Source organism: Polistes dominula, unplaced genomic scaffold, assembly GCF_049000335.1.
Source record: "Polistes dominula isolate Pdom_NZ unplaced genomic scaffold, Pdom_raw_medaka contig_82, whole genome shotgun sequence".
In the NCBI taxonomy this organism is placed as follows: Eukaryota; Metazoa; Arthropoda; class Insecta; order Hymenoptera; family Vespidae; genus Polistes; species Polistes dominula.
The window spans coordinates 6,329,540-6,357,500 of NW_028301046.1; the positions used below are offsets into that span (position 1 = coordinate 6,329,540).

General features: G+C 33.6%; 4 protein-coding genes across 15 annotated transcripts in view; all 4 read left to right on the forward strand.

Moving 5' to 3' along the window:
* Positions 1-4,502, forward strand: part of LOC107068103 (uncharacterized) — a 41,854-nt gene extending 37,352 nt beyond the window's left edge. For all 5 annotated transcript variants that reach the window (XM_089175436.1, XM_089175437.1, XM_089175433.1 and 2 more), the window contains 3 exons: positions 537-635; positions 1,064-1,138; positions 1,293-4,502. In XM_089175436.1, the coding sequence (XP_089031562.1) occupies positions 537-635; positions 1,064-1,138; positions 1,293-1,502 (384 nt within the window). In that variant the 3' untranslated portion in view covers positions 1,503-4,502. The remainder of the gene's footprint in view (positions 1-536; positions 636-1,063; positions 1,139-1,292) is intronic.
* Positions 4,503-6,797: 2,295 nt separating this feature from the next.
* On the forward strand, positions 6,798-10,000 carry Nmt (N-myristoyl transferase). Its single transcript, XM_015324310.2, has 8 exons — positions 6,798-6,955; positions 7,424-7,659; positions 7,736-7,946; positions 8,020-8,136; positions 8,204-8,374; positions 8,457-8,637; positions 8,812-9,075; positions 9,162-10,000. Exons 1-8 carry the CDS (start codon positions 6,852-6,854, stop codon positions 9,318-9,320), a joined length of 1,443 nt encoding a protein of 480 aa, XP_015179796.1. The 5' UTR covers positions 6,798-6,851; the 3' UTR covers positions 9,321-10,000.
* Positions 10,001-16,323: 6,323 nt separating this feature from the next.
* Positions 16,324-19,771, forward strand: LOC107068133 (hyaluronidase Pol d 2). Its single transcript, XM_015324236.2, has 5 exons — positions 16,324-16,944; positions 17,812-18,023; positions 18,114-18,540; positions 18,769-18,973; positions 19,250-19,771. Exons 2-5 carry the CDS (start codon positions 17,879-17,881, stop codon positions 19,439-19,441), a joined length of 969 nt encoding a protein of 322 aa, XP_015179722.2. The 5' UTR covers positions 16,324-16,944; positions 17,812-17,878; the 3' UTR covers positions 19,442-19,771.
* Positions 19,772-20,576: 805 nt separating this feature from the next.
* LOC107068134 (uncharacterized) overlaps positions 20,577-27,961 on the forward strand; it is a 17,640-nt gene continuing 10,255 nt past the window's right edge. For 5 of the 8 annotated variants that reach the window (XR_016177562.1, XR_016177563.1, XR_016177564.1 and 2 more), the window contains exons 1-2: positions 20,577-20,732; positions 21,004-21,086. The gene's annotated coding sequence lies outside the window, so the exon portion shown is untranslated. Of the gene's footprint in view, positions 20,733-20,806; positions 20,860-20,999; positions 21,087-27,961 lie in introns of those variants that run through there. The other 3 variants (XM_015324241.2, XM_015324238.2, XM_015324240.2) reach the window with 3 other exon arrangements.

The window sequence follows — 27,961 nt, forward strand, 5'->3', positions numbered from 1 at the left end:
ATTGAAAAATAGAAAAAGGAGACGAGGAACGAGAGATATGAATAATTAAAAGAGGATTTTAAGAAGTTTCCGAGCATCCTGAGAATATCTCTTTTTCTTTACTTTTTGCTTTCTTTCTTTCTTTCTTTCTTTCCTTCTTTCTTTCTTTCTTTTTTTATTTCTCTCTCTTCCTCTCTCTTCTCAGTTTTTAGTATTATTATTATTATTAATATCATTAAAGTTCTTACCATTTGCAAGTATTTAAATAGTTACGAAGAAAATGTACTGAATAATAAAAAGAGCAAGACTCTTAAACCCTTTCGTTACTAACGATCCGTACACCAATTTGTTCGAGTAAAAATCTCACCGATTTCATACAGAAATCTTATCATATATGGTATAATCTAATTTATATAAAAAGCATACCCTGTAACGTAAGGGTTAAATATTATCGTGATATACCTTGTTTCATGTAATTATTTTTCTTTTTTGTGTTTTCTTTTTCTTTCTCTCTTTTTTTCTTTAATATATTTTTAATACTCGTTATTTCTTCACAGATGTGCAACGAATGGGCGATAGATACACCATGTCCGGCAGGCGACCGTGACTTCTGCCGATCCTTGCACATTTTGGATAGCCGAGGGAATAGTGTCTTGGCAAGCAAATTTCATTTTCTACTTGAGACCCTATCAAACTTATTTAACTTCCACTCATGATACTTTAAATGACAATGTTACTTCTAAAATGATCGATACATTACATATCACGTTCTTGTTAATACGTTTTTTCTAATATTTTTATCGATTAATTGACTATTTTCATTTCTCATCGCAACTTTTCTCTTACTTTCTTTATCTTTGTTCATTTATCTTTTGAATCAATCTACTTTCTCCGAATTTTCTCTAAATTGTTTCGACCGGCTTAAAAACTCTTTCCAAAAGTTTAAAGTTAACGATTAACAAAATCCCATTAAATTTTCCTGCCGCAAAATTATTCGAATGGGTCGTTTAAAAGTTATACCACAAAATAAGAGCAACTTATTTCAACATTCCCCCCCCCCCCCTTGGAAACTTTTCTGCCGCAGGTGAGCAAAAGCTGTGCGAGTAGTACGGAATGTGGACCATCCTCAGTCGGTTGTATTCCCGTGGACACGCAGCAGGTGGGGGAAAAAAAAATACACGATATCTTCTACTCTCAACGATGTTACTTGATAAAAAAAAATAAATACAAATAAAACGCTAAGAATAGATAGAAAGAAAAAAAAGAAAAGTAAGAAAATTGTGTGTAAATTAGATGATTTTCATTCGTTACAGATCTGCATAAGTTGCTGCGATCTAAGCTACTGCAACGTCGAGTCACCAACAAATGCGACGAATGCGATTTATTCGCGCAAACGACGGGCCAAACCAAAAACGAAACGCAAACGACCCGGTAGAAATGGAGTCGATGGTACGGACTCAAGGTTTTACGGATCCGGAGTGTTCTGGCTCTTAGCCTCGATCTTCTATGCATATCATTGCTGAAAAAAGATGAAAGACAGAGAGAGTAAGGGAGAGAGTGAGAGAGAGAGAGCGAGAGAGAGAGATCGACTCTGGCCAACTTGCAATCTCAAAGTCTCTCTTTGATTATCTTCCATTAAAAACGGAGAGGAAGATTAAGGAATGCGTATGAGCGTATGAATATATTCCTTTTCTAGAGAAAATAAAAAATAAAAAAAAACAGAGAAAATAAAGAAAAAAAAAAATAGATTCTCATCGTCATCATCCTTTTCTTCGGATTACGCGCAGGCGTTTGTGAAAATACCTCGCAGAAATATTCCGAGAGATGGTTATTTTCTTCTTCTTTTTTTTGTGGGTTTCTCGGTAGATAATATTAAAAAAATAAAATAAAATAATATATATATATATATATATATATATATATATATGTATTATATGATATAAATGTATATATTATATATCATATAAAAAAAGAAAAGAAAAAAAAACAGAAAAGAAAAGAAAAAAAAACGAGACACGCACACTGACACGCAAACCTCTTCTTGTACGTACACATATCCCAGACGCGAAATTTTCTTCGTGCGCGTTGGTCCATCGCGAGCGCGATTTTAAGCTCGCTCGATGTGTTCACATCGCCCCATTATATATATACATATATATATTTATATATAACATTATATTATATATATATTATTATTATTATATATATACATATATACGTCGAATAACATACGTATATATGTATATACGTAAACAAAATAAATAAAAAAAAAGGCTCCTAAACGATTCTTTACGATCACGATATATGTCGTACGCTTCGATATATCGTAGGTCCAATTTTCTTGTGCTTCATCTTTCTCCCTTCTCCCTTCATCACCCTTTTTCAAGAGAACATGCATATATATACACTTATACAAAGAAAAACACACATATATATTTAATTAAACCTATACGTATTCTCAAAGAAAGACTTCTTTTCGTCGAGCGAACAAAGAACGTCGATTTTCCCTAGAAAATTATTCGAAGGATACGATATTCTATCTATTATTATGCTCCTCCGATGTCCGAATATGTATACTACGATAAAGAAGCCTGCTCTTGCAATCCTTAATTTTCTACTTCCATTCGTGAGAAGAATATGAAAGAAGGAAAAAATATAAAGAGACAGAGACAGAAACAGAAGGTGATTAAAAAAAAAAATAGGGGGAATAGAGTACGTAAGAAAAAGAAATCTCTCTGAATATTTCGCGGTATTGATCAAGGATAATTAAAAACAAACAAACAAAAAACACAAAAACAAATAACACTTCCCAACTCGTTTAGTATTAAATTTAGAGATTAAAGAGATATATATATATATATATCGGATACGAGGATTATCGAGATTACGATCTCGAGAATATCATCGTCGTGTCGTAGTTAAAAAAGAAAAAAAAATTAAATAATTCGACACCGTAATTGTGTGTCGTGGTGATGAAAAAAGGAATTGTTTCATTCTCATAGTATCGTAGTTGCCATGCCTTGTTAGAAGGAGATAAGATATTATAATTAAACGGAAAGAAAGACAAAGAGAAATTTTGAGCAATGTGTGAAAGGAAAGAGACAAACAAAATTACAAACATTAAAATAAACTACACTCGCGTATGCTATAATCTCGTACATTATTCATATATTATTACAAAGATTAAAATATATAATTAAGCACGATTTAAATAAATAAATCAAAGGATCTTCTTCTCGATGGTTCCAATCTCGACTTAAAGAAAATATAAAAAATAAAAAGAACTCGAAAAAGGAGAAAGATAAAAAGAGAGGAAGAAGAAGTAGGAGAATCAGAACGTTAATTTTCGAGGACGCACCAAAAAAGAAAAAAAAAAGAAAAAAAAGAAAAATAGGAGAAGAAAAAATACGTTCCTTTCTTGTCGCAAGAACCATTAAGTGCTGATTATCTCGTCCGTTCTCTAGCAAATGATAAAATTAAAATTCACGGTGGCACCGGTGGAGAATGGAAAGTTTTTTCTCCCTTTCCTCACTAACCGACTCTTCCTCCTCGGTCTAACCCTTAAAGCAATTTCTTTTTTCTACCAGCGCGAAGAGATTATCCACTAACCCGTTTAATCTGTCCTATCCAAAGAGCATGTACCTTTTCCTTTTCTTCCTTCCTACCTTCTCATTCCTTCCTTTCTACTATCCTCGCATGAGGATAAAATGCAAAAAAATATAATGCATTTCTGTATGTCTCTGCTGACTCGTTTGAGCTTTCGCTACGCTGTGAACCGGAGCTATGTGTACCAAGATCATCGATCCTTATCCTCGAAGCGACTGTTCAATTTTGTCTACGATCTTTCACGGTACGTCCTGGAAATCGAGGTTAATCATTGAGATAAGATAAAAATCTTACTTTAAGTTTTACGGACCACACGCCTCGATACGCGCGAGTACCGATGTTGCTGCTATTGTTGCTGCTGCTGCTACTGATGATGATGATGACGATGATGATGATATTGATGATGATATATTGCTGTATTGCTCTATTTCTTCTATTCTTTAACGCGTGCATATACGAACGATGCCAAGCTCAAGGGACTCGAGAGATTTCCTTAAATCCTAAGTGTCAAACCGAGAGAAAGATTAAACTCGCTTATCCTTTAACGCGATATAATCGATCGAACCTTGAGCTTCGTTGATCGAGATATACATACAAACTATGTTGCATGTATCGAAAATCGACAGCGCACTTTGCGACGATGGAATTTCAATGAAAGATAAATCGAAATGATGCGTACCTAAAACTTGTTTACATACCTACAGACTCGCCTCTATTACAGACTACTTATTGCTATAAACGATTATTAACAATTATATACATATATTCATATATATTGTTTATATATATATATGTATATAATTTATATATTATATATATATATATATATATATATATTATGATATAGACACTATACATTGTTTCGGCATGATGTAAGAATACTGTTGGTAATGAAATAAAAAAAGATATACTTGTCATATTTTGTTCATCTTCCTTCTCGTTTCCAGAAATTCAAATCTTTTTTTAAACTATACAAAGTACTTCTATTAAAATTCTTTGCAATTTGCTTCATCCTGGCTTCATCCTCAATAATACAACAGACAATCTGTAAAAATCCTCAAACCAATTAGCTTTTTATCAACATTAATATTCCTATTCAATTAGGAACCAATTCTGCATCTTCTAAACAAAAATTTGCTACACGAAGAAGTAAATACACTAGAAATTAAAGATTAGAATAATCCAAGAAGAGAGATTCGGAAATCAAATTAGACGTTAACATTTTCTCTGTTGAATCCTACAATAGTTGGTAATTAGTATTAGTTAATAAATCTGACGTGAATTTAAGCAACGACTTTACCAAAACAGACCAAACATTTGATTATGTCACTAAACGTAACACTAATAAACTTAATACTCTATGTTAACTACTAGAAATTTCAGATAAAAGCATGTACCAACTAATCGGATATACGGTGACACGATGAAATCCCTTTATTAAGAGGTGTGAGAAATTCTTCCTGTGGAAAACCAAAGCTCTCACGTGGACCACCGAGTTTACACTTTTTTTTATCTTCTTTTTGCTGGTCAAAAGTTTTCTCGGACTTTCCACTATCCTGGTTTCATTTATATATACACGAATATATATACAGCAAAAGTAGAGTTTCCAACGAAATAAATTAGTTAAATGAATTTTAGTTAGAAACTAGTTCTACGTGAATAAACGCATTTTTGCATATATCGTCGTGTCTTCCTCTTAACGTTCTTCCAAATTATTCATCCGGCGAACCATGAAAATGGATTACATTACGTGATCACATTTACTATTGTAAGTATACTTCGTATTTATTCAATGTTTTATATACGAGTTCGTTAAATAAATGTTGATGATTAAATTAGTTTGAAAGAATAAACGAAAGATTAATTTTTAAAATTGAATAACTGAAACAGAATTCTTTTAATTAAATGATCAAAGCTAAATTAATAAAACTAATAGATTTAAAGGAGATTTTTCAAACCTAACGCGATGGAGGCTAAATTTCTTTAATTAACATTTAAGACTATACTCTTCAAACTAATTTTTAAACGCTAAATTCTTAAAATAAATTGTTGAAAACACAAATTCGTTCAACTAAACGATAAATTCCTAAAACTAACGAATTGAAATTACAATTTAAATAAATGTTGCAATAAAGATTGGATGATAGAAAAAACATATTCTAAACATACCCAATACTGATGTACCTTTGGAATAACGATAGTGATCGAATCTTATCATTTATCACCATAAGTTATCACTTATCATTATAAAGCCATTTACAATGCTTTGTATTTCCATTTCCAAGTCTTCTTCAACTTTAAAATAGTAGAACATTCAACGAAGACACAACAATATTCTAATTTTTAAATCATCGTTAATTAAAATTCATTAATTTATTGATTACTTATCTATTGTATTATTTTTAATATTTTACGTCCAAATACGATTCATAATCACGGATTTATATAAATATGTAAATATAGCAATTCAATATTCACTATAAAATTACTATTTTTCAAACTTTTCCCTCCATTACCAACCAAGTTCTTCACTAATTTGAAAAAGCAGGTGCGTATCAAGCATTTTTATTTTTAAGGACTTTGAACTTATCTTCTTATTGGCTGGAATTGGGAGCGAAAAATAACGGTCGCTTATTGGCTAATAAAGATTCTATCTTTCTTGTCGTTCAATAATATTTAATTTTACTCAAGCGACATTTTTCATGCTTATAAATTTATTTCATAAATTATTATTTATTATTCTATAATTACTGCTCTCAGTATAAAAGATAATAAAATATTCATAAGAGAATTTTATAATAATGAACCCAATAATTATAATTTTAATGTTATTTCATAAATTGCGTAATAAAAAACCAATACAATAATTCAATGAGTTCGAGCAGAAAAAATAAAATACAAAAAATTATGCATTAAAACAATTACAACACAACCTGTGTAAAAGGGAGAAAAAGTAATAAAGACAATAAATTAATTAACAGTCTAATTATCATTCATTCATTAAAAAATTTCTATACATTTTTATTAATTCTCAGATGTCCCACTCATTTTTCTATTCTGCACAAGGCTCCGCAAAGTTTAGAAACGCTCCTGTAAGTATTGTATATGTATTAATTAATTGTAAACGATAAGATCCTTACGTACACTAATAAAGCACGTTTACCTTTTTAAAATAAGAGCGAATTCATCACTGGGAGTCACGTGACCAACCTTATTCGAAGTTTCCGATTGAAGTCATGTAGACGGCGCTAACAGTAAGATAGCGCATGCCCAGTTACAAAATCTATATTAAAATGGAGGATAAGAATCAGGTCGTAGAGCGAGAGACTAAAAAGGATGAAATTCATGAAAAAGATGGGCATTCCAAAAGGTTAGTTATCAGTTATTATCGTATTGTTTATACATAGTTCTTTAATTTTCATTCAAACATTCGTTTTCCTCGATCACCACGAAGTCAAAATGGATGTTAACGGCCGGTAGTTTAGCAGTCAATATGATGAAATTTTCTTATGCAGTCACTATATAATTATTGATGATTAATATTTCAATGAAAATAATCCGTCTTTCCAATATTATCTTTGTGAAACTTAATTTTTCTTTGAACACTTTAATTATGAGATGCAAAGTAATTGGTAAACATATACGTGATTGTTAACTGTAATAAAAATGTTGTATGCTTTGAACTTATTAGCTAAAAATGAAGATATATAAATGTTTTAAAAGTATGTGTATGATTATCGTTTATGTTGAATCTGTGATCTATTGAATATAAAAATGAGGTATATTGTTGAATATTTTGTACGCGTTGAAATATTTAACTTTAATCTCTTGTGTTTAGTTCCAAAAAAAGGAACCGTAAGAAAAAGAAACAGACTATACATTCTACGAGTGAGAATCACAACAATGCAGGACACAGCGAAGAAAAAAATCTTCAAAGCGCTTGCAACATCTCGATAAAGGAAATACAAATGGCTATGGAAGTATTAAACATGCAGCAAAAGCCTGCGAAAACACAAGAAGAAGCGATGCAAAAACCTTATCAATTTTGGAGTACGCAACCGGTACCTAAAATGGGTAAGCTCACTATATATTTATGATTTAAAAAATAAGTTAATGGAAAAAGTAATTTGATGTCATTTTTAAATTGTAGATGAAAAAATTGTGTGCAATGAACCTATTGAACCTGATAAAACTTCTATAAGGGCAGAACCATATTCATTACCGGAAGGTTTCCAATGGGATACTTTAATCCTTGAAGAACCTTTAGTATTAGCGGAGTTGTATTCTCTATTATCAGAAAACTATGTCGAAGATGATGATGCAATGTTTCGATTTGATTATCCACCAATATTTTTAAAATGGTAATTATCCCAACGCATAAGACTTTTGAATAATAAACCAGAAGATTTTGTTAATTTATGTATCAATGTTTAGGGCATTACAACCACCTGGATGGTGTAAAGAATGGCACTGTGGTGTTAGAGTAAGCAAAAGCGGACGTCTAGTCGGTTTTATTTCCGCTATTCCAGCTACTCTACGCATTTATAACCAGTAAGGATTCCATAATAAAATTTCATTTTTATTTTATTTTTTAATCTAATTCTTGAATTTATTTTAGTACTAAAAAGATGGTTGAAATAAATTTCTTATGTGTACATAAGAAATTAAGATCCAAAAGAGTTGCTCCTGTGTTAATACGAGAAATTACAAGGAGAGTTAATCTTCAGGGAATTTTTCAGGCTGTATATACTGCTGGAGTTGTATTACCAAAACCAGTCGCAACTTGCAGGTATGGATTATTATTATAAAAAACATTTTGTTTTATAATTACTATATTTTATTTATTAATTCATATTCGTTATTACATTTAGATATTGGCATCGGTCACTTAATCCAAAGAAACTAATTGAAATTAAATTTTCTCATTTGTCACGCAACATGACCATGCAGAGAACTTTAAAACTGTATAAGCTGCCAGAAAACACGAAAGTGCCTGGATTTCGAAAACTCGTTTATACAGATATTCCACAAGCTCACAAGATTTTAAGCGATGTAAGTTTTACCATGCTATTTTGTAAAAAATTTCCAGTTTCAATTTATTAGAATGTTAAGCGTCAAGTTTTTTTTTGTCAGTTATTACTGACATCGTAAAGATTAACATGACATGTAATGCATTAAAAGAAAAGATATTATATAAAAATATATTTTTATTATCTAACATTTCAGTATTTAGAAAAATTCGATCTAGCACCGATTTTTACTATCGAGGAATTCCAACATTGGTTCCTTCCACAAAATGGCATGATCAATACTTTCGTAGTTGAAAATGATGGTAAAATCACCGATATGGTTAGCTATTACACCTTGCCAAGTTCTATAATGCATCATCAAGCACACAAGACATTAAAAGCTGCCTATAGTTTTTACAATGTCTCGACCGTAACGCCGTGGCTTGAACTTATGACAGATGCTCTTATATCAGCTCGTAACGTAAGACTGATCATCCTTTATCCGTATTTTATTTTCCATTTTTTATCATCGTAAAAATTCTTAACAAAAAATATGATTTTCCTTAGTTGGGTTTCGATGTATTTAATGCATTGGATTTAATGGATAACAAGGAATTCTTGGAACCTCTGAAATTCGGTATTGGTGACGGTAATCTCCAATATTATTTATACAATTGGCGTTGTCCAAGTATGACGCCTGGAAAAATTGGTTTGGTGCTCCAGTAGATTTTCAGATCAACGTTGTTGACTCTGGAATGTTAAACGATTGTAAGCTTGCGTGAGTGAAAGTAAAGAATGTTAGATGAGTGTAAGCTAAGAGAAAAAAACAATATAAGATCCATGCGTAAAAAATAAAAAACGACGAAAACAAAGAAAGAAAAAAAGTGCGAAAAGCCTCTGTTATATTTCTGTGACCACAAGTAATTAAAAAAAAAAAAGCAACAGCAAGTGAACATTGAGTAAAACAGCAGGAAAAAGAATTTGAAAGAATATATGTGAAAAAGAATCTTACAGAACTGTGAGTAACAAAAAAATTTGTCGATATTTTCGAATATCATTCTTTTTAACGTCCCTGATAGTGAACAGGACGACGAGACAGCAGGGGCAGGGTCAAGATCGGTACGGTATAAATAAAATGTTTGCATGCGCCAACGCGAGTGTATATACGTATATATACATATATATATGTGCGTGATTCGAGCAATGTAGATAAATATCGTAACGTTAGTAACTTGACCGAGCCACGCAAAGGGTTGGGAACATAAAACAACTAATATACAATCCGACGTTCTTCGAAAGAACTATATTTCCTTTGCATCTTCTTGGCAAAATAGATGATAATGCGTATGTCGCGAGATAAGAATGAAAAATAAAAAAACAAAAAGAAAAGAATTACAATAAAATGAGATTCTTCGACTAAGTATCACCTTCCCCTCACTCACTCTCTTCTCGTTACTTTCTTTTTTTTATTATGCATAATTTACTTCCTTCTTTTTTTCTATCAACACTCGATCAAAAACTTATACATTTTTAAACTTTACAAATTATACGCTCTTTTTTCATGATAATTCTGTTTGATCGATCTCACAACTAGTTTTTCTTTCTTTTTTCTTTTTTTTTTTACATGCTGCATATAAAATATTTTACACTTTTTAAAATTACATGTCTTTCCGGTATTCCGCTTTTGATCGATCGTTCGGTAACCGATGTGCTATCCATCGACGATAAGATAGCATCAAAAAGACAAAAGAATGGAATAAAAACAGCAATCAATTTTAAAATTTCAACTGAATTCTACATAATTTTCAATATGATTACTTACTTTTGTTTATACCTTATTGTTTATTTTTAAATTATATTTTTAAAAAGCGTATATAAACACATACGCTATTACGGTTTAAAATGTTTCCTTGTGTATGTAAAAACCTTCCTCTCGAAAAGAACTTCGATGAGGTCGACATGTTAGGGCCTTTCCTTTTTTCGAAATTTAAAAAGAAATGAAAATATGTTTCTTGTCACAAATAGCTGATTTAAATTAGCATTTTGTTTAGATAGGATGCTTGCAGGCACATTTTTTGATGAATTTGTAGACAAAATAAACTTTAGTCTACATCGATAATTTTTTATTATCCGCGTCGTGCTTACGGTAACAATAAAAAATAAAATTGAAATCTCTTAAAAACCAGAAGTAATGTACTTTTATTGAATCTTAAAATTAATTAACAAGTATAAAATAATTCGAATAATTTTAAGCGCGTTATTATGTTTATTCGTAAAACGTGTTTTAAAAAAAAAAAGCAAAACGAATATTCTTTGCATAATCAGATGTAAAATCCAACACAATGCAGATTATAAATCGTTTTATGGTATAAAATTCATCGAGGAGATTTATTTATAATATTCGTCGATTATTAGTCGACAAATAATCTCATAGTTGAAATTTATTTCAATTTTTTTTTTTAGCATTAAAATAAATCCAAGAATTAGATTAAAACAATAAAATAGAAATAAGATCTCAATATGAAATCCTAACTGGTTATATATACGTATAGTAAATGCAATAGCGAAAATGAAACTAACTAGATGTTTGCTTTTTTTTCTTTTTTGATTCTAACACCTCAGTGTAATTTTTTACTCTATTCCGGTGATTGTTACATTTTAAAAATATAGGTGGATAATGGCATTGAAACATGGTATCATCGTCTTCGACGTAGCTTGCCGATGGCAGATAAATAATCGACAAATGTTTTAAACTGATAATCGTAAAAAATTATACGATGTTTGGAATGGACAAAAAAAATTGCTATAACCGATATAAAGAATACGAAATACTCGGTTTATGACTTCCTCGAACGTTGTACTACGTGTAATAAACGAAAGAAAAATACTTTTATTACTTCCATGATATAGAATGCATTATAATTATTTCGTGTCCTACGAGTATCAAGTTAATCTTTATATCGATGTCTTTTAGATTTTTTATTTATATAAGAAAATATTGTAATTTCACATGCTGAGATAATACTTTATTAAATAGAATCATTATCATTTACAACTAAAATTGCAATCATAATTTATTATAGATAATTTTGATTTTATCGTGTCATACCTTAAACATATATACACGTAATTTAGCTCTTATACAAGGTAATCCACAGTTATTTTTCGCAAAATATTACTAACGTACTGTGTATAAAATTTATTTTTCTTATTTTTATTTATAGAATATATTAGTAAAATTATGCGGAATAGAACTGAAATACCATCTTGTACATTGAGTTAAGTTTAAAATTTCTTTTTTGTATTTTAAATGATATTTATTAAACCAAACACACTCGTGTCATTTTGTTCCATGATTATTTTCGTAATTTTATCGACTTTTCCAACAATTGATCGACCACAACGAAATGCTTCTTTGACATCTAAAATTCCAGATTGAAAAAGAGCTGAAAAACTGGCTTTATTCCACACAGACTGGTCCTGTATTGTGTTCATAAATATCACAACATTTTTTAGTACCTCGAGTTTTATTCTTCCCTTGTTTTTATTTTTTTTTTAATTATTCTGTGATATATCCAGCTTTTAAACTTGTGCAAGTCTTGCTAGATCTGATTAAAAATAACCAGAGTTATGCGATCGTAAAGTCATATTCTGACAAAATATATGAACGAACTTTTTACTCGATTCAATGATTAAGTATCCTTCGTTCGAAAATATGATCCCTAAATCGCGTACAATCCATAAAAACGACATTATTTGTGCCGAAGATAACACGTATGACAATTTTATTTTCATTTGCAGTCATTAGATTAGCACACTTGCTATAAAAGATAATGTAAGTATCATTTACTCGAGAGAGTCAGTTTGTACACTTGTGGAATCTGTAATCCCATTGGGAGTAAAAAAAAATCTACCCTTAACGATCTATTTGGATGAAACTCACAGATATGAGAAAAAAGGTGTATTTTCTTTTTATTCAATGCTGGAACAATTCTATATTTTTTTTTTTAAATTGTATCACCCTTAGCGACTTTGCCAATCCGTTGATAATGAATAGAAAAAGGAAGAAAGAAGAAAAAAGAAATGGAATACGAGAGGGGAAAAAGGTATCCGGAAACGCGAAAAAAACGTCAAACAATAATATCCCGGAGCAAGAGATAATTCTCTTCAAAGCTACTGTTAGAAACACGTAGGTGGGAAAAACAAGTAACAAAAAATAAACGATAGAGAATAATAATAATGGTTTGAAATCGAACGGTATTCAGTCGTATTTTTGCTTTACTATCGTCAATATTTATTTTTTTGTTTTTTCTACGCAATAACTCAATACGGTAGTATAGCCAAGGATCGATAGATCGTAATTATTAAGGCCAGTTAAATTATAACGAGGGTTAGCTGCTTGTTCAATACAAACACCTTAAGTAAATTTAGGAGATTAGGAGAGTACCCGTTGATGATTTTAAGACCGATCGTTGTTAATGTAACAAAAACTGTCAATAAAAAAACCATCCCTGAACTTTTAGGACAATCGATAATGCTTCGTCGATGGTGATTAGGGTGTTCAGTAATTGGCTTGATCTTCACTGTAAAAACTTATCGCAAACAAGTAACAAGAAATTGTATTTTGTAACATTAAAAACATTAGTGATTAAAGAAAGAAAATAATAAATAATTAATACTCCAAAGAAGATAACCTACTCGTCGTTCATGTTTAATACTTGATCTTATTTCGTTGTAATTAAAGTCAACAGATGAATTGAATCGAGTTAAGAATACATAATCGTTATAAAAGAATAAAAATTTATTACACAATATAAGATCATTCCTTAGAATCGTTTGAAAAGTATCAATTAACAATGTAACATCATGTAAAAGAGGAATGAGAAAGAAGAAAGTAAAAAGTAAGTTTGGGGTGTAAAATAATTAAAAATGTTCGACATAAACGAGTTTAGGAACCGGGTGACGTTTCTCATTCTTGGCCTTCGTCACCTCTTCATCCTCCTTCTCCTCCTCCTCCTCTTACTCCTCCTTCTCATCTTCTTGCTCATTTCAAAACTCTCTTTGAAGAACTAGCACGTGATAAGTTTTATTGTTTAATAGTATAAGATCTCATATGTGAGAAATATCGTTTAAAATTGTCAATTGATTTCCACGTACGTTTTAACATCGTTATATAATACAATATACTTTCTTGATAATTAACAAGGACAAATTTGTAGAATGAAGATTAATATGACGTAAAGAAAATATTGCACTTTACCTAAACGAATAAATATTTATATGTGTAGGTGATGATTCAAACGACGTAGATTAGTATCGTCACGTTTGTATAATAATTTAACCATGTCACGCGAAGGGTGAGATAGTACCCTTGAATGCTATCTGAAACTTTTTTTAAAAAAGAACAGTTTCCTTCACACCTTTCCGACAAGATGAACGATAATGCATACGTCCAGAAAAGATTAAAAAAAAAACAAGGAAAAAAGAAAATCCAATAAACGAAGTATTTCCCCCTCTTTTTTCTAGTCTCGTTAGCTTTTTTTATTAATTATTTATATATTTTTGATCTCTTTTTTCTTTTCTCTTTCTCTTTTTCTTTCTCTACACCTGGTCATAAATTAAAAAATTTACATAACGTGTATGAAATTTTTTTTCCCTTTTTAAAATTACACGTCCTTTTGGTATTCAGTTTGATCGATTGCACGGCCACCGTGTGCTATCCACCGACGATAAGATAGCGGCGAGAAGACAAAAGAATGAACAAAAGACGCCAACTTGGTAAAACGTTGACCGAACTCGGCATTAATTTGAATACGATTACTTGCTTTCGTCTATATCTATCATTTTTTTTCTCTTATCCTTTTTTAAAAAGCGCATTTTTTTTTAAACTGTAAACGCGTGTTCTTCTCGTAAAATATAAAAAAAAAAAGAAAAAAAATCAATCGAATAAATAATCGTGCCGATATTTGTAAAAAAAAAAAAAAGAAAATTGGACAAAATTAATATCCTCAATTTATTTTCTAATATTTAATATGAAATAAAGGTTTATCTATTTCTTTTTTTTTCACTTATTTCCACTGTCACAATTATCGATGGTATTAAATTTCATTGTCATTAGAAAATTCAATTAATGTAGAATTTATCGATTTGTCACGACATTGAGAAGGCATCATTTCATTTTTGTCCCTTTCATATAAAAATTAATTTGTCTTCGTATAATCGACGACCACACGCACAATCGACAACACATTCTCATACACGTAACGTCATACGTATAAACTTAACTAAGATCGTCGTTCTTTCAGAAAGTAGTTTTTCTTTGTAACTGCCGCTCTAGATAAAAACCTTCTCCGTGTCTGGAAGAACTACGACGGTCGACATTACAAGGCCTTCTTCTCGAAGATAAAAGGAATGTAACTATGTTTCTGTCACAATTAGTTAGCTTAACATTTGCATTCTATTTAGATAGGATGCTCGCAGGCACACATCCTCCGACAAGTTCGTAGGCACAATAAACGTTAGCCTACACCGATAATAATCCACATCCGTCGATAAGTATTTATTATCCATTTTGTCGACGAACCAAAAAAAAAATAAAGAAGAAAAGAACATAAAAAATAAAGGATCTCGTGTAACAAGCAAATTGTATATCCCCTTTTATCGAATCTCATTACACGATTGTAATTCAATTGTAAAAATATCGATGAACAATTAGACAAGTATTATTCGATTAAGATTAAATGAAATTTACGATTTTTAAATAATCATAATTTTGTTTTTATATTAAAACGATAAAAATGCATTTATGTATTGAGGTGGTATATATCGTATAAATAAGTTGCGAGAAGAGTTTTAGTCTGATGACGATTGTCTATTCTGACGAATATTTTAAAACCGAGTATCGTTGCAAATTCTAACGTCGTTTGATATATTTTAAAAAAAAAAAAAAGGTTATAACCAGCATAAAGTTTATGACTTCCTCGAACATTTTGTACAAAATGTATAACGAACTAAGGAAACTATAGTTTTATTACTTCCGTGACATAGGACGATTTATAATTGTGTCGTAGTCTTATGATTGTAGTCGAGTCGGATTTTAGTATCGATGTCTTGATTTTATATTTACTTGTAGAACAAAATATTATAACTTTTATGTAAAAATATCTTTACATCGAATAGAATTATCTTATGAAACATGTAACTACGAATATAATTTATAACGTAAAATTTTTTTTATTTCATCTTGTCACGCCTAGTAAAGTATATGTGTACATAAAACTTAGCTTCTCACCTAAACGCAACGATAAGCGTAAATATTCTTCGTTCGGCAATAATTCCAAAAAATAAAGAAAAACAAAATAAAAACATTGTGCAAGATTCATAAATTAATCTTACTTCGTGGTCGTTGATTGTATATATAATTCTATTTCGATTTGCAGACATTGGCACACTTGGAATTTCTCGATAAGATAATGCAAGTATCATTGACTCGAGGGTCATAATAATACATTTATGTGGAAAATCTATAATCCCTTTTTCCCGCTTGGGAAATAGAAAAAGGATTCGATAATCCTTTTTCCGATTCTTAATTTGAATTAGATTCTTACAACGTGCGCGCGAGAAGAAAAAGAAAAAATAATGTTCGGAGCTAAAGTAAAAGGTATTCTGTTCTCGGTCGTGCTTGAGAGCAACCCTCTTTTTTTTCTTTCTTTGAAAGCTAACCGTTGGGGGAAGAGTTCACCCTTTAGCTACGATACAAACCGACGTGCCGTTAATAATGAAAAAGGGTAATATGACGGAGAAGAGTAATAGAAGAGGTAGGAAGAAGAAAATAAGTGAAAAAAAATATGCATAAACACGAAAAATATGTCAAACAATACCCCGAAGCAAAGAGATAACGCAACGAGTCAACTGGTAAAGCCAAGCACGTAGGTGGGGAACGCACAAGAGACACACAGACACGATGCGGAATAAATAGTGGTCTGAAATCGAGCGGAATTCAGTCGCACTTCTGGTCTACTATCGTCGTTAACGTTTTTACATGCACGAGAATTACTCAGTTACGGGAGGAACATTGCAAGAATCGATCGATAACAGTGTGACTCACCCAACGTGGAATTAAAATAGAAAAAAAAATACCAAAAAAAACAAGACAAATATCAACAAATTATTTCATTCAGAATTGATACAAATTTTCATGAGAGAGAAAGAGCAAAACTCTTTAGTGTTTTGATAGTTATTTATCAGGACACATTATTTATCAACACACGATTGTCCTTATTTTAAATCATGCTTTTAGTGACCTTTCTTCTTTTTTTCTTCATCCCTTAGTGAACGGAGACTCTTGCGGGTACTGTCTAATAAAAAAGAGAAAGAGAGAGAAATGATAAAGAATAGAACATAAAAAGTAACGCATACCAGGTGTTTTTTTTCTTCTTTTTTTTCCTATTGATCTTATCTACGGGAATTTTATTATCGCGATGGATCATTTTATAGATGACCTCGTTTTTTTCCCCAGTGTGGATTAATCAATATGCTAATGAGAGTTTATTTTAGTCTCTTTTTCATAGCTTGTTCGAAGCTGGATAATCTAGTTGAATTCATTTCGTATTGAATGTAATACGTGCAATCCTGGTATTTTTTATTAACTTTGAAATTTTATTTTATTATTTATATTTGTATAAAGGTGTGAGATAAAAGTTGCTTTTCCCATAAATTATTAACATGGTATTATGCACACATTTATTTTTATCACCGATAACAATTGATTTATTTAGATGGGTAGTTTTTTAATGTCTCGTTCGATATATGAACGTTTTACATAGAAACTATAAAATTTGAATGAGTTATAACAGCTGATAAACAGTCGTTCCAGAACTTAAAAACCACCAACCCTCGTTTTTTCCGTCATATATAAATTGATAATTAAACGATACGACGAGTTTGTATATTAGGTATAATGGACATCAATTTGAACATTTTATATTAACACATGTATAGATAAATTAATACATAAAAATGTAAAAATAAATAATAATTTGTTTATAGAGTTATTTTAAGGTAAGTAACTTTTATCTCACCCTGTATATAAAAAAAGAAAGAGAGAGATGAGTTCAAGTTCAAACACATTGGTGTATATCTTATCTAATTTGTGTCATTGTCCCGACTCAGTATTTAATATCATCACAGATGACATCTCCCACCAATTTCTTTCCAGATGGAATTGTGAAAGTTCCAAAAGACCAAAAAGGGTCTTCAGCATTTATTGGAACGTTCCTACCTTTATGTGTCACCAATATGGTATGAATTTCGACGAAGTGACAGATTTTAATATCAAACATAATTCTAAGGACAATTTTCGTGGTGAAACTATAGCAATTTATTATGATCCTGGAAAATTTCCAGCATTGATGCCGCTTAATAATAACGGTAATATTTTTCTACTTCACATTTTTATTTCTTTATCATTGATAAATTGATTCAAGACGATCTATTGTAAAATCTCTATTAATTGTTTAGGCAAATACGAGGAAAGAAATGGAGGTGTTCCTCAACTAGGTAACATCACGATACATTTGCAACAATTTAACGAAGATTTGGATAAAATGACACCGGATAGAAATTTCGGTGGTATAGGTGTAATCGATTTCGAAAGATGGAGACCGATTTTCCGACAAAATTGGGGTAACACGGAAATACATAAGAAATATTCTATTGAACTCGTTCGAAAAGAACATCCAAAGTGGAGCGAATCGATGATCGAAGCGGAAGCTACGAAAAAGTTTGAGAAATATGCCAGATATTTCATGGAGGAAACTTTGAAATTGGCAAAAAAGTCTAGGAAAAGGGCTAAATGGGGTTATTACGGATTTCCTTACTGTTATAACGTAACACCGAATAATCCTGGTCCGGATTGTGATGCTAAAGCGATAATCGAGAACGATAGGTACGAGATTAGAAATATTCGATGACGAATTTTTTGTTTATTTGTACGGTTCAATCAACGATTCTAAATTAGAACAAATTTATGTTTTCATACCGTTTTGGGAATGCAAATTTTTGTTCTCTCGATTAGTACGTGTTTTGTATGCTTCATGAATAGTAACAAGCAAACGATTTGTCTCTTTATGTTATCTAATACGTTTGTTTGAAAGCTCATATCTTTTTCGTGCAGACTGTCGTGGATGTACAATAATCAAGAAATCCTTTTACCATCCGTCTACTTGAGACATGAACAAAAACCGGAGGAAAGGATTTATCTAGTGCAAGGGAGAATTAAGGAAGCTGTTAGGATATCGAATAATTTAGAACATTCACCTAGTGTCCTTGCTTATTGGTGGTACGTGTATCAGGACAAAATGGACATTTACCTAAGCGAGGTGAACATTATTATTATTTTCAAATTTTCAATATTATCACGTTCGCTACCACGTGTTGCATACATTTAACGATCATTAACCGTATTAACCGTATTTTGACATATATTTCATTAAAAAAAAAAAAAATAATTGGAAGAAAATCTGTAGTGACAATTTTATTTGTAGTAGCGAACGTTTTATGCATCACGATACTCAGCTAAATCAAACACTTCTACCCTAACTGAAGTATTTAACACATTTTCTATTTTCTTATATTTGATTTCTATATTTCCATAGACCGACGTGAAAAAGACTTTCCAAGAAATAGTGACTAATGGTGGGAATGGTATCATAATATGGGGTAGCTCATCCGATGTAAACAGCCTAAGTAAATGTAAAAGATTGAGAGAGTACCTGTTAAACACTTTAGGACCGATCGCGGTTAACGTAACAGAAACTGTCAACGGAAGATCATCTCTGAACTTTTAGTATAATCTATAACACCTTGCCGATGGTGATTATTAGAGTGTTCGATGATTGGTTTGATCTCACTGAAAAGACTTTTTGTTAACAAACAAAAAAGAAAACTATAATGTATAAGTTACAAAAAAAACCTGTGCGACCAAAGAAAGAAAAAAACAAGAAAATAATGAATAATCTAATCAATAAACCTAAGAGAATCATCTACCAAAGAAATAATACCAATTAATAATTCATATTTGTACTTAATATAATTTAATTGTAATTAAATTTAAACACAGACGAATCGTATCACTCCGAAATTGCATAATCCTTATAAAGTAAAAAACAAAAAAATTTATTACGCAATATAATATTCTTGCCCCCCCCCCCCTTTAGAGTCGTTTAAAATGTAAGAAGAATCATCAATTAACAATGTAGGATCCTGGAAAGAAAAAGAAAAAAAAATAAGAAGAAGAAGAAAGTGAGAAGTAAATTTGGGTGTAAAGTCCTTAGGAGCATTCGCCATTAACGAGTTTGTGAGCCGGTGACGTTTCCCATTCTTGGCCTTCGTCACCTCCTCCTCTTCCTCCTCATCCTCCTCCCTCCCTCCCTCCCTCTCTCCTCTTGCTCCTCCTTCTCGTCTTCCTGCTCGTTTGGAAGTAGCAAATCGAGCGAAGCTTACGGCAAACGCACTTTAGCACTAGCACACGACAAGTTTTACTGGTTCGAGGTGTAAGGCCTCAGGCGATCTTACTTTTTACAGTACACACGACTACATCGGGTAAGAGGAGGTAGTCAAAGATCTCCCTTGCTCACGGTTGATCCCTCCTTTTACTTCTCTCTCTCTCTCTCTCTCCCTTTTTCTCTTTTCTTCTGTTCCTCCCTCCTCAACCTTTCCCCCACCGGTATTCTCCATCTTTCTCTGTTTTCTCGAGGATACCTCAGGAGCTCTGTAAGAAAGAATAAGAAAGAGTAAGAAAGAGAGAATCGGAAAGAAAACGTGAGCGAGAAGAGGATGAAAGAGAACGGAACGGGAACGGCGCGGAACCGAAGAACGTACCGAGTAGTAGAAGGAGAAGCTGAAGGAGAGACTCTGGAAGTGGTTGAGGAGGAGGAGGAGGAGGAGGAGGAGGAGGTGGAGGAGGATGGGAGGAGGAGGTGGTGGAGAATGGGAGGAGGAGGAGGAGGAAGAAGAGAAGGAGGTGAAGAAGGAGGTGGAGGAGAACGGAACACTAGAGATCGGCAGCACAGTTTCGTGCTCAGCTCAGCTCGGTTCGGCTCAGCCTCGTATCGGCTTCGGTCTTTCGAGCCAAAAAAGGTACGGATTTTCCTTGACGAGTGTGTAACTCCCTTCTTCAACGTTATCACCTAAGTCCCTCTTACTTATTGTAGTTCGTTTCAAATTTATCCGGGGATTTTTGCGAGACCAACGCTATTTGCTTAAAGTGCGAGACTATTTTTTTCTTTTTCTTTCCTTTCCTTTCCTTATTATTATTTTTATTACTATTATTATTATTATTATTATTATTATTATTATTATTATTATTATTATTATTTATTTTTTTTTTCATTTCGCCATTCGACGAAAGATCTACTCTTGGATACACGCTTAGATCCTCTTCTCTTGCTTGGTGCGTAGTACGCGTTTGCGACGTCGCAGCCGTATACCGAGGTGAGTGACAGTAACTTGAGAAAAGCCAAGGCTGCTTGTGCGTCCATCGCTGAGTTTCTTTCTCTCTTTCTCTCTCTATCTATCTATCTATCTATTTATTTATCTATCTATCTTTTTCCATCTTACCTCATTCCTTGTCTAACCTATAACATCTAAGATTTTCAACAATTAAACATTTATTCGTTTAACAGCAATTCTACCAACGTTAAGAATAATGTGCACTTATGATTAGTCAAAGAAAACGTTAAAAAGGATTTTGTTCGAGCATAGAAAATCTTCCACGTCACGTACCTTCAATGCGCGTCGTTATATTACGCTGATCGTTTTGTAAAAGTCTCCTCGATCGCGGTGAGGCTGTGCATAGAAAGTAGACTTTATCCTTGATAGAAATCAAACGGAATTTAAAGTTAATACAAAAATGATATCACACGGATGATACGCGTTAAGATTATAAATAATATATGTTCTGTTAAATTTTTTTTCTTAGAGATATTCATACGCGTTGGGATTCATTGAATCAGGCGGGTTCATTAAATCCGTATCCGGAACGTCAGCTGATCATTCGAAAAAGTATCACAAACTCTCGAATGGATTCTCCAAGCTGTCGGAATCTCTCTCTCTCCAACGAGATACGGGACACCCAAGGCTCCAAAAGAGTAGTCCAGAAGCAAGTTATCCAAAACGTTTCGGCCGCTTATCCTAATACTAGACCCTATTCTTGAGTTAATGATAGGCTCTTCATAGATGCAAGAGTTTAAGTTCCACGCTAAACTGTTGCGCGGTAGCGAACCTACAATCGTATCCTTTTTAATGGAGACCTTTCGTGATCGGGCCTATCATAGGCCGAATTAATCGAGCGTTTTTTTCTTTCTTTTCCCTAAATATAACTAATAATTATTTCTCCAATTTTTTTTCCTTTTATTTTTTTCTGTAATCTTTCTGTCAATTACTCGTCAAGATTAGTTTTATTTTAGAATGATAACATTAAAATTGTATTAAAGATGGCAAAAGACTTGTGTGTTCTGCGAGAATACGCGAGTAACGCGTGCTATGAATGATTTTTATAACGATTTAGCGAATCAGTTCTCCAAACTGGAGTGTGTGTTTCTGTTCGTTCTTGGGACGTGTTACTTCGTGTCATAATCATTCGAAATAATGTTTAACCGGTCTCATTCCTAAAGGGTGGTCTGTACTTAATTATCTTTCACGGCGCGAGACATTTTTTTTTAAAACCACAGGTAGTCCGACGTTGCTGAAATTATTTGATGTCTCTCCTGCGCTACCGCACCTTCGACACCTATACAAATCTTTTTTAATACCAGAGTAGAAAAAAATTGTCTACTTATTTCAGCAATAAAATACGATACAAGTTAATCTTTTAAATTAATCCGACAATGAGACATATCGACTTTTATCGTTTCTTCCTTATGCATCCATAGATTATTTGTTTCTTTTTTTGTTTGTTCTTCAACGCAAAATTGTTTTTTTAAATTTTAATATATTTATATTGTTGTATATGTTTTTATGATTACGTGAATAATTAAATAACGCTTGCAGAAATGATATCTTCGTGCATATATTATACTCTTCATAAACGTATACTATAGAACACACACATTACATTTTATACCGGTATCCCTAAGGTCATGGTGAACATCGTAAGAGTAAAGAAAGTAGCTTCGTCATCAGCCCTCTCGAGATATCTCATATCCATCCACGGTACCCGAAGTAACGGGTCATCGTCATTCACGAAAAGAAACCGAGAACGAAATCTTCTACATATGACTCACCTTACAAACGCAACTGTATTTATATCGCGTATCGTTAAAAGACAAGAGGATGAGGAAAAGAAAACAATCTGTTAACAGATCTAACAGTTAAAGGATTTAATAAGAAATTAAGAACGCGCGTAAGAAAGAGAAACATGATCAAGAAATCAATCATCATCTTACGTTAGAAGGAAACCTTGGATTATCCATCTTTTTTTCATGAAATATTTCAACGTAGTTACATACGAGTAACCTGATAGATTTCTTAATCATTTTATCCAAAGAAAAAGAAACAAGATACTACTTGGGTGATCCATTTTTCCACGAAATCTTTCAACAGACAATGAAATACATGCGAGAAACGTGATCGATTTCTCGATCATTTGAAAAGAGAAAAAAAACGAAACACTCCGGTGATCTATTTTTCCATGAAATATTTAGGGTCAACTTTTTCTGACACCGATTATTTCGACCGAAATAAAAGCATAAACACACAGTGCTGCGTCGTCGGAACATTGTGTATTTAAGGAAGATGAAGAAAGAAAGAATAAGAAAAAGGGGAATCAGGAGAAAAGAGAATTCGCGGTTTGTCGCGCGTTCGTCCTCTCACGAAAAGAGGAAGAAAAAGATGGGGGAAAAAAGAAAACAGAAAGAGAAAGAGAAAGAGCTGGTAGCGGCAGAAGTAGCGGGCAGGCTCGAGAAAGACGAAAGGGCCCGTTTTAAAGAGCCGAGCATTAAAAACAACAATGTCATTACATTTTAACGACCTGTTCTTGGGCTCTGCCCTCCCTTTTAAAAGCGTTCGTTTGAAGGTATGTGGTCTCCGCGTATGGGGACCACCTTACTAGCGGGTGGAGGGAGTAACTGAGAAAAAGAGAGAGAGAGAAAAAAAAGAGGAAGGAAGCTCTTAAAGCGTTACATACGCGGTTTATCAGCGAAGTCTTTGATATCGATAAAGATTTATCAACAATCTGTAAGACATTTAATGATAATCAATAATTAATGAAAAATCAAAAAATTATTGATTCTACCATCTTTTTCCTAGTAATCGGAAAGAAGATTATTCTTCGATCTTTCCGATGGACTCGACTCGTAAGTCGACTTGTAATTTGATAAGAAAACCAGAAGCGTTCGATAAAGTTGGTGGATTGAGGATGATCGATCGATCAATTTATTTGAAAAAAAAAAGAAAGAAAAAGAGGATCGTCGACGTGTTTTGACATGCTTGTTGTCCAAGGGTGCAAAAACATTGGGATCCGGCACTGGTGAAGAAGAGAAGTCCACATTCGGAGTCCCTATTTTCTTCTGTTCAGCATCATCCCCTGGCGTCACTCTTTGACGACGGCGACGGGGATGGCGACGGGGATGGCGACGAGAATGGCGACGGCGGCAGCCAGGCACCATGCATGCACCTCACGAAGAATTAGTATGGGCAAAGAAACAAAAGTATAAGGAGCTGACGCGAAGGGTGTGCGGAGGGGAAGGGTGGTGTGTGCCGGTGCCGGTGCCGGTGCTAGTGCCGGTGCCGGTGCTAGTGCCGGTGCCGGTGCAGGAAGGATGAAAAGAAAAAAAAAGGAGCCGAGATGGCGCCACACGTCCAGCGTGTTTTCAGGGCATCCTCCGGTGCTGTTGGCAAACTCCTTTTTTTCACCTCGCCGTGTCGGTTCTCTCTCTCTCTCTCTCTCTCTTTCTCTCTCTCTTTCTCTTTCTTTTTTTTGGTTACTCTTCTTTTTCTGGTCACTCATCCTCTTCCTTCTTCAACTCCTCCTCCTCCTTTTACGGCGACGATCGTCTTTCTCCGTTGGACGCGCGAGATCCTCTCCTTTTTGTATTCTCTTCCTCCTCTTTAACCCCCTATGGGTCCCCTATTAGTTGTTGGGCCCACGGCACCGGTATCTCGAGAAACGGAGATGGAGAATCGTGGAAAGGGGAGGAGGAGGAGGAGGAGAAGGAAAAAAAATTAAAAAAGAACTCGCGAAGGATGGTCGCAAAATTGTGAAATTAGGCTACGTGAAAACGAGCGACGGGAGGCCGCCGGGAAAGAGAATAAGAGAGAATGAGAGATATGATGGAGAACAAACGGGGGGAAAAGGAGAGAGGAAGTATCGTTGGGTGCCGAGGACTTTCATTAAGTTAAAATAGATCGCCAGGATTAAGATAAAAATCTAATATAGCTGCCGTTTACAGCTTACCGTACTTCTATCTTTCTCTCTCTCTCTCTGTCTCTCTCTCTCTCTCTATCTCGCTTTTTATTTCCATTTTTATTATTTTTCTACTTCTTTCATCGGAGTAGAATTTTTTAGGAAAGAAAAAACTGCGATTTAAATTATCGGAACGCCGTAAACATAATTTATACGGGGGGGAAGGGGACGTAGGATTAGTTATGAATTCGAGATCTTTGAAAAGGGGTAATTTGAAAATTGACAAGATCGGTTTTTTTTGTAAATATGCGTGCACGCATGATAGGATACTCTCTCTACGTTCTCGAGAATCGATCCGACATATTTTTGTTATTTCCATGATAGAAAAGAATCCTTGTCGGCCTTCGACTTCTTCTCCTCTTTGAGATCTCCGTCTGTTTAGAATACTAATATTGTCCTTGTCTCTCATTCTCTCTCTCTCTCTCTCTCTTTCTTTCTCTCTTTTCCTCTTTCTCATTGCCACCTTAAATAGTAAATATGTGATCCACGTTCCAAAAATATTCTTCCAAAAATATTCTATGATATATAACCCTGGACCATTCGACTATCGATTCGAATGTTGTTCCATTCGTCCGAACAATGGAATGATTTCTTACCCCGACACCTTTCTCAAATCATTTTTATTTCTTTTTGTTCCTTCTTTCTTTTTATTTTAATATTTTAGGGATCATCATAAATGCATTCGTTTTCTGTGATTGCAAAAGAGATAGATAGGATGAAAGAAACAAAAAAAAAGACAGAAAATAGAAAGGGGTTGAGAAGGTACGAATAGGTTGCTCATAACTTCTGGTAGATCGTAAATTCTAACGTCGAAAGCATCCTCGTAAAATCAAACGGCTACCCTGAAAAAGAATTTCCTCGGGGCATCGCCAACCGCAACAACAACAATTACCAGAGGGTTAACGAAGTTTAACGCGTTCTGCGTTATTAATGAACGAGAAAATGAGAAAGGCCACCGTACTGAACCTGTTTCTCTTATCTCTTTCTTTCTATCTCTTTTTTTTCTCTCTTTCTAAGCAAGAAATCCGAACTACATCTACTATAACCCTTTCCTAACAAAATTTCACATTAGATACAAAAAAAGTACAAAATAAAAATACAGAGATCATTACAATTTAATTAACCGTCGGAATTGAAGTATAAGTATGAAATCAAAGTAAAAGAAATTATCGAATCGTATGTAAGAGTGGACAAACCTAAGTTGCAAACTACGATGTATAATATCTTTCTTCGTATTTCTTTCTCCTTATGGCCTTGGCACTCCTACGTTAGCGACACGTAGTACATAAATGAGTATAAACTACCTACTCTACGTAAAAAAAGTAACATATTACTTAAGTTACACTCCATCTTGTTTCATCGTATACACAGTGAGTCAAAAAAAATTCTTCTATTTTAAATAATCCGTAAATTTGATGATTCATTAAAGTTCGCGAAACTAACCTTTTTCGTGATACACTTATTAATAACAAAATTATTTAAAATTGTTAACAACATAACAATTGTCCGAAAAGATTGAAAACAAAATCTTTACATTTACAGTACCCGCATTGGTAAGAAAGAAAAAGAGAAAGGAAAATAAAGAGATCGATAAATTTCCTAACGTTCTTCGAACAGGGGCCCATTCCGGGGTGTTAAATGTGAGAAATCGAATCAATAGACAGCTCGCACTGATCCGGGCTTAGAGATCGTCGACGCGAGGTTTCGTTAAAAGGTCCCGTAAAGGGCCAAGTCAGACTCCTTCAAGAAGAGAGAGCCTATCGACGAGAAAAAGAGAGAAAAAGAAAGAGAGAGATGAAGAAACTCGCACACGTACGGAACGGCGCCCTTTGTGCTGGGCCGCCTCGGCTCGGGGGCGCGTCAAATTTGGTTGAAAATCAAATTAATCTCGCGGCTGGGCGCAGAACCGACCCCCCTTCTCCTTTTCGTATTCAACCTCACTGTCTCTCTCTCTCTCTTTCTTTTTCTTTCTTGCTCACTGGCGGCACGACGACGCTACGACGACGACTATGACGACAACGACACGAGCAAATCGAAAGGACGGGCCCGAAGGTAGAAGAAGGTAGAAGAAGAAGAAGAGAAGGATGTGAAAGAGGAAGAGGAGGAGGAGGAGATGGAACCTCCAAGCCACCAACACTGCTTCAGAGGCGAGAAGAGAAGGTGGCGCAGCAACAAAGAGCTTTGGACTTCTGGCTACGATCGCGCCAGGGCCGTGTTCACGTTTTCCTCTTCCTTTAAACGTTTACACACCTTCCGCGTGATTTGCTTTATCATCGAAAATTCCCTTCCTTTTTCTCCTACCCTCTCCCTCCCTCCCTCACTACCACCACCACTTCCAAAAAAGAAAACAAATCTATCACACTAGATTTCTAATCGAAATCTTAAATCTCTTGACAAAATATTATTATTTAATCGTGAAAAAATATTACTACTCATTTTGAAAATTGACTCGTTACACAATTTATCTTCGATGTTTCGTGTTCGATCGTTCAAATCACCGAATCCCAATGGAGATCACTGACAATGAGTAACGAATCCTCTCTCATCGGTAACTTCCTTTCGAAGCATGTTTTAATCGACGCATCGTTAGGGTGAAATAAAAAAACTATCTGAAAAATAAAAAAGTGCTTGTTCCCGAGAGAGATTAGATAAAAATTTAAATGAAATCAGCCGAGGTCCTGGCTATACTTCGGTTTTCGAACCTAATTTTTACCACCCTTAAACCATCGACGAAGCGTCCTTTTCGCGCTTAATGCGCTGCCCTGCTTTATATACTTCATGGTTCTCGGAACTCGAAATAAGAAACGGAAGATCGGAGAGAGATCCTGTGCGAGAATATAAAGAGAAGAGAGAGAAAGAGAAAGAGAGGAAAGGGCCGCATTGGCTGTTGTTAGGGAAAAAAGGC

Excerpts from the sequence above, each read along its gene's own strand:
- LOC107068133 (XM_015324236.2), top strand. The coding sequence starts at position 17,879 with ATGTGTCACCAATATGGTATGAATTTCGACGAAGTGACAGATTTTAAT. Across the intron at positions 18,024-18,113 it reads GATGCCGCTTAATAATAACG|GCAAATACGAGGAAAGAAAT; the intron begins GTAATATTTTTC and ends TTAATTGTTTAG. Across the intron at positions 18,541-18,768 it reads GCGATAATCGAGAACGATAG|ACTGTCGTGGATGTACAATA; the intron begins GTACGAGATTAG and ends TTTTTCGTGCAG.
- Nmt (XM_015324310.2), top strand. The coding sequence starts at position 6,852 with ATGCCCAGTTACAAAATCTATATTAAAATGGAGGATAAGAATCAGGTC. Across the intron at positions 6,956-7,423 it reads AAAGATGGGCATTCCAAAAG|TTCCAAAAAAAGGAACCGTA; the intron begins GTTAGTTATCAG and ends TCTTGTGTTTAG. Across the intron at positions 8,375-8,456 it reads AAACCAGTCGCAACTTGCAG|ATATTGGCATCGGTCACTTA; the intron begins GTATGGATTATT and ends TATTACATTTAG.